Source organism: Coptis chinensis, chromosome 3 (genome assembly GCF_015680905.1).
Source record: "Coptis chinensis isolate HL-2020 chromosome 3, ASM1568090v1, whole genome shotgun sequence".
Lineage (NCBI taxonomy): Eukaryota > Viridiplantae > Streptophyta > Magnoliopsida > Ranunculales > Ranunculaceae > Coptis > Coptis chinensis.
In genome coordinates, this window is record NC_141458.1 from 18,824,015 (window position 1) to 18,834,296 (window position 10,282).

At 33.4% G+C, this 10,282-nt stretch overlaps 1 protein-coding gene across 1 annotated transcript; it reads right to left on the reverse strand.

The window, feature by feature from the left end:
* Positions 1 to 33: 33 nt before the first annotated feature.
* On the reverse strand, positions 34 to 2,416 carry LOC147508452 (eukaryotic peptide chain release factor subunit 1-3). The gene is made up of 3 exons (XM_086600979.1): positions 2,332 to 2,416; positions 561 to 2,043; positions 34 to 445 (listed from the first exon to the last, which is right to left on the reverse strand). The coding sequence occupies exon 2, from the start codon at positions 1,996 to 1,998 to the stop codon at positions 685 to 687; it is 1,314 nt and encodes a 437-aa protein (XP_086457105.1). The 5' UTR covers positions 1,999 to 2,043; positions 2,332 to 2,416; the 3' UTR covers positions 34 to 445; positions 561 to 684.
* Between the last annotated feature and the right edge of the window lie 7,866 nt (positions 2,417 to 10,282).

A 10,282-nucleotide genomic window follows, 5' to 3' on the forward strand; every position in this document is an offset into this window, starting at 1 on the left:
TCTATAAAATGAACCAACCAAATAAATGCCATCTGACACAAAGGGGAAATAAATATATAGAATCTGCAACAATCCAATTTTTTTTTTACTCGGCTCTCATAGTAGCACATATATAGCACTCACAATATTGCATATGATGCCTTGAGAGAGTGACCACTTGTCCAAAACATAAGCAAACTGAAGGGATTATAAAGTCTGAATCCCCCCAACCGAAACAAAAGAAATAGTATAAGGCTTATAAGAGTACTGAATAACATTCCAACAATAACATGCACTACTATATGCTAGATGTTGATTCCTTCAACATGATATCATCATAAAACAAAGACGAGTTTTGTCCTATACCACATATCTTCTAGATATAGAAGAAAATTCTGACCGTCTTTCAGTTAATCATCCAGGTAGTCCAGCAACCAAACCCCAGAAATAATTGCACTATGCTCCTCTATTTCATAAGGGAAAAGAAGAAGAAAAATCCTTGTTAAAAAACTTGAAGAAAAACAAAATAAAAGAACATGTTTAAAATGCAGAAAAACAAAGAGAAGAATGAGTATCAAAACCTTAATCATTCCTTGGTGAAATTGTTCATGCAGCAACTTGGGAGCCGCGCGGAGCTGCAGTCCGCACATTGCTGGTGCAGGCTTCCACCGTTGCCTGTACCAACTCTGAATTGTTGATTGGTTGCTATTCAGAATCATCATAAACCTCTCCATCATCTGACAGCTCATCAAACGACCTCATATCAAGCTGGTAACGGAGGAGACCCCCGATGCCACCAAAACCCCTGCAAAACTGGGAACCCTCTTGAGACTTATTGGTGACAAACTCAAGACTGCAACCAAACTTTTTGTATTCATTTGCAAACCACTCTAGCAGTGACAGCTTTTCTTGAACCTCCAACTCTGCTGAAGTTGCAGGATCCCTGAAGTTGCTCTCATTCCCTTCTTGTTCTTTGTTCAAGTGCTTTATGACAATCTCACTTGTTGCAGTGTTCTTCAGCACATATCTGTTGATATCCAGATTCTCCCAAACAATAAGAGTCTCGACAGCACCCATTTCCAATGCCTTCAAAGTGTCATCAACGCCAAACACGTACTTCCCAGTGTCCTGACTTATTTCCTCAAAATACTTCCCAATTAAGCGCTTCTCCTGGACAAACTTCACATTAGCTAGAATCTCAGAAGACAACTCAATAGCTTGATTAAAGCCATTCTCACCACCATAGGAAACATCAACCACGTTGAGTATCTTCGCCTGGAGACGAGGATCAAACATATCAGACTGGCTCAACTCTGTCTTGAAGTCAGCAGACCCTGCAAGGATTAACCCTGCAACATTCGGTTGGCTGGTGGCAGGGTTTATATAGAACTGAGTAGCAAGCTCAGCTGTCTTTCTCACATAGTTATGGCGTTTCTCCATCCGAAGCCGGGCAAAACGCAGAGCTGACTGTCCTCCTCTTCCATGCTTTTTTGGCAAGTCAACAGTAAACTTATGCAGGACTTCACGAGTATTACCACTTAAAGTCCCAAAAAGGGTTCCATTCCCATCCATAATAATAAAACCAAACTTGTCATCAGATTCCAAAAGCTCATTCAAAGCCTCTGTATGAAACTTGTTATCACACAAGTACAAAGAAGCATTAATAGGCTTGAAAGGCTCAAAGTCTATCGTGACCTTCTTCTCTTTCCCGTCATCAGTCACTATAGTCCCAGTATACAACACCAAACCATTGGGTGGAACCTTATTATAAAGCTTCAACCTCTGTTGAGCAGAAGTTATGGCACCCAACACAGACTGACGATTAACCCTACTCTTAATATTCGAAGCAGTACCATATTCGTCACCCAACATCTTAGTAACACGAGATACCTGATCGCGTGGTGGCATGATAAGAGAAATCATGCTAGTCCCATTCCCTCTAGCTGCTTCAAGAGCCTTGATCAATTTTTTGATCTTCCATATCTCAATGTTCTTATCTGTTTCTTGAGCATCTCCCATTGCAACAAAAGTTACGGTAACAACAAGGAGAACAGCAACACCAACCTACAAACCCAGAAAATTTCAACAACCATAAGCTAAATATCATAAAAAATAACAAAATTTCAACATCATACTACTACAAATAAGAACAACCATACAATAAATTTTAAAAAAAAAAAAAAACATTGAGCTAGATGTCATAATCATAAGAAAACTATGCAGATCCAGGTGAAAAAATCTAGTAAAGAGTTACCAACATAATATAACTTTGTTTCCATCATATAAAAGTTAAATACTGATAAAAGAAGATATATACAGATGAACAAATCATGAATTTATCTAAAATTATACCTCTGTAGACAACAAGGTTGGAAGAACGGCTTTTGAGAGATGAGCTTTGTTTTTTTTTGGTTTGGTGTGGAAATAGGGTTTTATAGAGATGTCCAGTGGGGTGAATGGAAAAGACGGGGAAGTCCTTTGTATTTTATGCGAAGAGGCGGAAATACCCTTGTAATGAATTTTTCTTTGCCACGCGTTCTACAAAACAGTTTTCTCTTCTTTATCTCACTGTAGCCCACTACGTGTAAATCAGTAGATACGTACGTTTTTTAACGAAGATAATTATTTTTTCTTGTTAAGCATAAAAATGTTTATACTTTGTACATAGAATTGTGCTATTGCTAACCCCTATATTACAATCTTGAATTTTAGTCGCGGTGGAATTCTAGTGGAAGCCGGCTATTCGACCGTTTTAAACATATTAGCATCTTGCTTTCGATTTTCCGTTAATTATTTTTTGAGGTTATTCAATGCAGTTGCATCCAGTTTCCAATTTCCTATTAATTATTCTTTGAACTATGTTAGTTTAATGAAATTGTACCTAGTTTCAAATTTTCCATTAATTATTCTTTGAGCTTAGTTCAATGCATTTACATCCATTTTTCGATTTTCCGTTACTTATTTTTTATGGTTAGTTCAATGCAGTTACATCCAACTTCCAATTTACATTTAATTATCATTTGTGCTTAGTTAAATGTAATTGCATCCAGTTTTCGATTTCCTGTTAATTATTCTTTGAGATTAGTTTAATGAAATTGCATATAGTTTTTTATTTCCCATTAATTTTTTTTTTTTAAGGTTAGTTCATTGCATTTGTATCCAGTTTTCAATTTTCCGTTAATTATTATATGAGATTAGTTTGATCTATTTGCATCCAGTTTCTGATTTCCCGTGTTAATTATTCATTGAGATTAGTTCAATGTATTTGCATCCACTTTCCGATTTCCCGTTAATTTTTCTTTATGGTTAGTTCAATGTTGTTGTATCCAATTTCCAATTTTTCCATTAATTATTCTTTGAGATTAGTTTAATACAGTTGCATCTAGTTTATGATTTTTCGTTAATTATTTGTTAAGGTTAGTTCAATAAAATTTTATCTATTTCTAATCTCCTGTTAATTATTCTTTGACGTTAGTTCAATACATTTGTATATAGTTTTCGATTTTCCATTAATTATTCTATGAGGTTAGTTCGATACATTTGCACCTAGTTTCCAATTTTATGTTAATTATTTTTTGAGGTTAGTTCGATGTAGATGCATCTAGTTTTCAATTTTCCGTTAATTATTCTTTGAGGTTAGTTTATTGCATTTGCATCCAGTTTCCAATTTACCGTCAATTATTATTTGAGGTTAGTCAATGCATTTGTATCCACTTTCTGATTTACCGTTAATTATTCTTTGTGTTTAGTTCGATGTAGTTGCATCTAGTTTATGATTTCTCGTTAATTATTCTTTGAGGTTAGTTCCAAGCAGTTGTGTCCAATATCTGATTTCCCGTTAACTATTATTTGAGGTTAGTTCAATGCATTTGTATTTAGTTTCTGATTTCCCATTAATTATTATTCGAGGTTAACTACATCTAGTTTCTGATTTCCCATTAATTATTCTTTGATGTTATTTCCAAACAGTTGTGTCCAATATCTAATTTCCCGTTAACTATTCTTTGAGGTTAGTTCGATGCATTTGCATATAGTTTTCTAATCTCCCATTAATTATTATTTAAGGTTTGTTGGATGCAGTTGCATCAAATTTTCGATTTTCCGTTAATTATTCATTGACGTTAGTTCAATGCAATTACATCCAGTTTCTGATTTTCTGTTAACTATTTTACGAGGTTAGTTCAATGCGTTTGCATCTAGTTTCCGATTTCCCTTTAATTACTCTTTGAGCGATGTTAGTTCGAAACAGTTGCATCTAGTTATTGATTTTCCGTTAATTATTCTTTGAGGTTAGTTCAATGCAAATGCATCCCGTTTTAGATTTCACGTCCATTAATTTTTGGGATTAATTAGTTCAATGCATTTGCATCCATTTTCCGATTTTCTATTAATTATTCTTTGAGGTTAGTTAAATACATTTGCATCCACCTTCCAATTTCATGTTAATTATTCTTTGTGGTTAGTTTAATGCAATTGCATTTAGTTTTTTATTTCACGTTAATTATTTTTTAAGATTAGTTCAATGCAGTTCCATCCAGTTTCTGATTTCTCGTTGATCATTTTCTAAGGTTAGTTCAATTAAAGGTATTCATGGGTCGGTTCTAGTTCGGTTCTTATCGGTTTCGGTTCTATTTTTAAAGGTTCCTAACTTCCTACCGAGTTCGGTTCTTTCATATTTTTTTTTCTTGTATTTAGAAAACCCGGACCCATACACATTAATTAAGTCGGTTTCAGTTTGGGTTTCGGTTGTTTCTCGAGTTATACATTAGTATTATTATTTTTAATTATGTAATCGATATAAAAGTTGGTTTTTGGTGTGACAACTCAATATTTCTGTCATATCATAAAAATTAATGGTCTTAAATTAAATAGTATTTGAAAGTTATCTAAAAACTTTATATACATCTCATAAATTGTACTTACACGTGTATTTTAAATCGAACACATGTACATTATACTATATGTACACGCGTAATATATAAATATATAACACACTAAATTTTAATGTACATGTAGAATTAGTTAGCATTGCACGTATTCGATCATTCGATCATTATCCTATTCGTGTAATATATCAAGTATGTACACGTTTATCAGTTAACATATCCGATGTATTAGTTAATTCATAGTATACATGTATGTAGACGTTGACATTATTATTAATATTTATAAAGCACATATTTAACGTAATATTATAAAACATGCATTTAATAACACACATTATATTTAGTAGACTTTTATACATCTAACAAACAAAAACTCCATATTTTAATGTTTGGGTGTGCCTTTATTTAGTGTAATATAATACTAAACTATATATATCAAAATCATAATAATCGGTTCCGATACCCATCGGTTTTTTACTATTCGGTTCGAATGGTTTCGGTTCTTGAAGACACACTTTTAATGGGTCTAACATTTTAAGACCCATAACTGCTATAAACAATTCCGATTTTGGTTCAATTTTGGGTAATTGGGTACCTATGCACACCCCTAAGTTCAATGCACTTGCATCCTTTTTCCAATTTCCCATTAATTATTCTTTGTGGTTCTGATTTCTCGTTAACTATTCGTTGAAGTTAGTTCAATGCATTTGCATATAGTTTCTGATTTTTCGTTAATTACTCTTTTAAGTTAGTTCAATATAGTTGCATCTAGTTTCGATTTCATGTTAATTATTCAATGAGGTTAGTTCGATACGTTTGTATCTAGTTTCTTATTTCCCTTTAATCATTATTCGATGCAGTTGTATCCAATTTCTGATTTTATGTTAATTATTATATGATGTTAGCTCAATGCAAATGCGTCCCATTTTCAATTTCTCGTCCATTAATATTTATGGTTAGTTCAATGCATTTGCATCCCATTCCCAATTTTATGTTAATTATTTTTTGTGGTTAGTTTAATGCATTTGCGTCCAATTTATGATTTTCTATTAATTAATTTTTGAAGTTAGTTCAATGCATTTGCATTCACTTTCTGATTTCTCGTTAACTATTTTTTGTAGTTAGTTCAATGCAGTTGCATCCAGTTTTTTATTTCACGTTAATTATTCTTTAAGGTTAGTTCAATACAATTGCATCTAGTATTCTATTTCATGGTAATTATCCTTTATTTTTTTTTTTTTCCATAACTAGGGGTTAAGGAGACCCCAACCTTTTATTAATGACAAAATATCTTTTAAGGTTAGTTCAATGTAGTTGCATCCAGTTTACAATTTCCCGTTAATCATTCTCTGAGGTCAGTTCAGTGAAATTGCATCCATTCAGTTTTTTATTTCCCTTTAATTATTCTATGAGGTATCCATTTTTTGTTAATTATTCTTTGAAGTGAATTCATCAATGCAGTTGCATCTAGTTTTTGATTTTATGTTAATTATCAAAGATAGTGTGTAATACCAACTTCTAATGATAATTTTGTAGTGTCTTTGCAGGCATGGCACAAAAATAAATTATACACGATTCATTGTATGAGATCAACAAAGATACTCCAGTTTTTTATTTAGATTACTAATACTACATTCCCATATGGTGATAATATGCATCGAAGGCATAGGTTTTATGTGCAACTACATTGTCAGCTGATGAAAAAATTGGCTTAGTAGTTCGGGCCCTATCTTCACTCTAAGTTCAGATTTTGTGGTGAACCTAGTCCGCAGTAATACTAAAATGCATGTATTCATGATCAACTCTTGTATAGTGTATAATTCAAAATAGTATATATAATATATGCCATATACCTTGCGTTTTAGGCTTTCAGCTGCTCGATCCATATATTTACTCAACACCATGTCATATCTCAACAAAATGTGGCTGATTGTGTCATACTGGCAAGTGGCAACGCAAGTTCTTTTTCGTCTGTAATATACATGGCTACATCAATTCCTCTGTTCAGAGATATCTGTCATTTTTTTTCACCGTGGTTTGATGATTGAGGATAGCTCTTAAAAGCCATTTGTACACAAAACCTTGGCTAAAAGAATGATTAAAAGCAAGATATTTGTCAAATTATTGGGCCAATCTCTTTTTTTTTTTCGCTATAAATTATTGGATCAATCTCAACCTTTATAGAGTTGAAAATCAAAGCACATAATATTTACAATGAATCAACGTGAAAAACTTCAACTATTTAATTATTAGATTAGATATAAGCTCTCATTCATTCTAGAAACCCTCTTAATTTTTTTTTTTTTTTTTTGCTAACCAAGTGTCCGGACCAGCTTACGCGCATCTCGACTAATCCCAGGGCTCTGGTTGGAAATTCGACCGGGTACTGTCTTGCTAGTGGCCTTGAGGGGAATCGAACTAGTGACCATTGGGGTGCGCATTGAAAATGAAGGATATGGTAGTTTCTACACCAAATTAATGTGTGCATTGAAAATGTTTTGCTATATTAGCTTCATACTTAATAGAACGTGAATGAAATAACATTAGGACAAAAGTTACTTATACTTGATAGAGTTCTACGTCAGTTAAGAATGGGATTATACTTGTTGCATGTAATATTTTTGCCTCTGTCGCAATTGCCCTTCCATTTTTCGGTGGAGGACCAAAGCCTTCATCATTAGAGCTCTTTACTTATGGCTAGATTCTGGCGTCCGTGACGCCCACTATGACATTGCTCTCGTAGCCACTCTTTCCACATTATGTACTCCCATGAAATCCGATGATCTTGTTGTGTGAAGACTTATTGTTCTACTCGGAAAGACGGATATAGTCCCTCCAATGCCTAAAGATGCAAATGTGTCAAAGATATTACTTGAATAATATAGCATGTAAGATGCTATGCTTTAATTATTAAAATCGAAGTTAAGTATTATACTAATTGTCAAGCTTTTTCCTCTCTTTAGCAGTGAGTTTGGCTGCAAATCCATTTAAACTTCTTTTGTAGCTATGAACCAAGGAATCTGAAAGCAAACTGGGAACCTAAAAAAAACTATAGGAAAAATAATCATTGGTGATTAAATCGGGATACAAAAAAGTAGAGAAATCCCCAAGTAACATGAAGAATTAATTAACTAATACGCAATAATTGTATATGTTCTCAATAACTTGTTCCATAATGGTCTGGTGGCGTGCTAGAGGTGAATATGCACTCTTAGTGAGAGCTCCCATATACACAATGTAAACTTTCATGAAAACAAAATTATAATTTTCATCATATATTCATACTCTATATTATAGTCTTCTTATAAACATCTAAACATCCATGATAGAGAATGGTCCATTATTTTCCTCTTTTTTTTGTAAGGTTGGCTTAGGGGATGAAAAATCCATACCATATTTCACATAAAAGAAAAGAAGGGACAGACAAAAGATGCGTTTGAAAAAAGATAAAACCAAATGGCGTATTAGGGAGGCTGGAGTGGCAGACAGAGCAAAGTGTTACCTTGTGATCATCAACAAAGGTAGAACAATAGAAGATGCTTAAGAATGATTTGAATAAAATAGTTAGTACTTAATCAATTACATCATACTAAATACATGAAGCTAAAAATGTTGGTGAGATTACCCACCAAACTGAAGCCATTGAATGTATTGCCGCCTGTTGCAAATGGGGAGGACAATTCTCATGGTATAAATGGGGGAATTGAATCAGGGTATTCAAGGCAAAAGCGAAAGAAGTCGGATAAATCTTGTCATTGATCTGCTTACTTGTCGGCACACCCGTCTGCCTCTCTATACCACCACTGTAATGTTAACTCTCTTGATTGACTACAAATCTCTTTCATATCCATAAATAATGATTGAAATGACGAATGTACCTTATGAATTTCTCGGTAGCAAGCATTATCAACGATAACTACGAGAAGCAAAGCGGTCTGTTGTAGACACAACTCCAGCCATGCATTGCCATAGGAAAACTCTCCACTCATAAGGCAAGTTGACCTTCCAGATTATGGAGTTGTCTCTAGCAGTGTTCTTTCGAATAGCCTAATAATAATTGGTATCCAAGTTCCAGACTAATGAGGGTCATCACACAAACAAACAGAAATAGGGAATCCACTTGAATTTCTTTTCGACCAAATCTGTGTTTCCAATATTACCTGCAATGGGAAAGGCAATATGTAATCACAAAGTATTCCATTTCTACTTACAGAAAGAAAAAAATAATAATAAAAAAAATAAATAAAAATTCGTATAGATAAAACAGCTGATGCAATAATTTGATATGAAACATTTCAGACTATTCAGTTTAATATCAATTTTTTCTTCCTCCGATAACAAAGTATAAGACCATCAATCAACATGGAAAAGCAATCATTCTTATAACTCATTTTTTAGGAATACAATATTCTACGATATCTAAAAGGCCATCATATTCCATTTGATGGAGTTATAAAGTAATAAATGGGTTTTTTTTACTTAACCCCCCAAAGTTTGTACTCTTTTTGTGAAAACCCTTCATTTTTAAAATCATTAGTGATTGCTCCCACTCATCAATTTTCTATGTAAGGACGTTGATATTTTGTATATTGGCAAATTTGCCTCTAATTCGAATTTGTAGAAAATCTTCATTTTTAACATACAAATTTGTAAAAAAAAAAACCCCATTCAAATTTGCCACATTTTTCAATCTCCCATTTATTTTTCTCACCAATCAAATTCAACAACTTAGTAAGTTGAAATTATATTGCATTGATAATTGTGTTTTGTTGCACGGAAAAATTATGTTGAATGAAACTCTCCATTTGGTGGCTTAAACTTCTTCATGTCACCAAATGACGCATATTGTTTCATATATTGTGGCCTGAAAAAGCATGGACTTGACTCTTGCTACGGATGTCCCTGACCCAGCACACAGCATCACGTCCACCCGTAAGTAGAACATTAATTGTCGGATGAAATGCTAGGCAATGAACCAGAGGCGGACATAAGTTTTGCGGGGCCCTAAGCGAGTTTCTAAAGCGTGGCCTCTAATGATAAAGGATAAAAGAAATATAAAGGATTTTTATTATTTGATCGAAAATTAAGTCCAAACTATTTACCTACTCTTACTGAATCAACTATATGTTTCACATTAACAAATTAACACCAAAATTCAATTACAAAAAACTTAGCACTACTAAGAGAGCAGGACTTGACTTAGGGATAAGAATAGCCAGTTTAGTAGTTTGTTTTTTTTTTTTTTTTTTGTCGTTTTGAAGATCTTTCCATTTGCTAGTAGAATAGGATTGGTTCAAATGGCTTTCTATGAGGTTTTGGGCTTCTACATATTGTTTGATTAAGGCTTAATATTTGTACGTTTGGGCCAAATTTAGAGTTCAATGTTGGGCCGGAAAAAAAAAACTGTGAGCTTATTA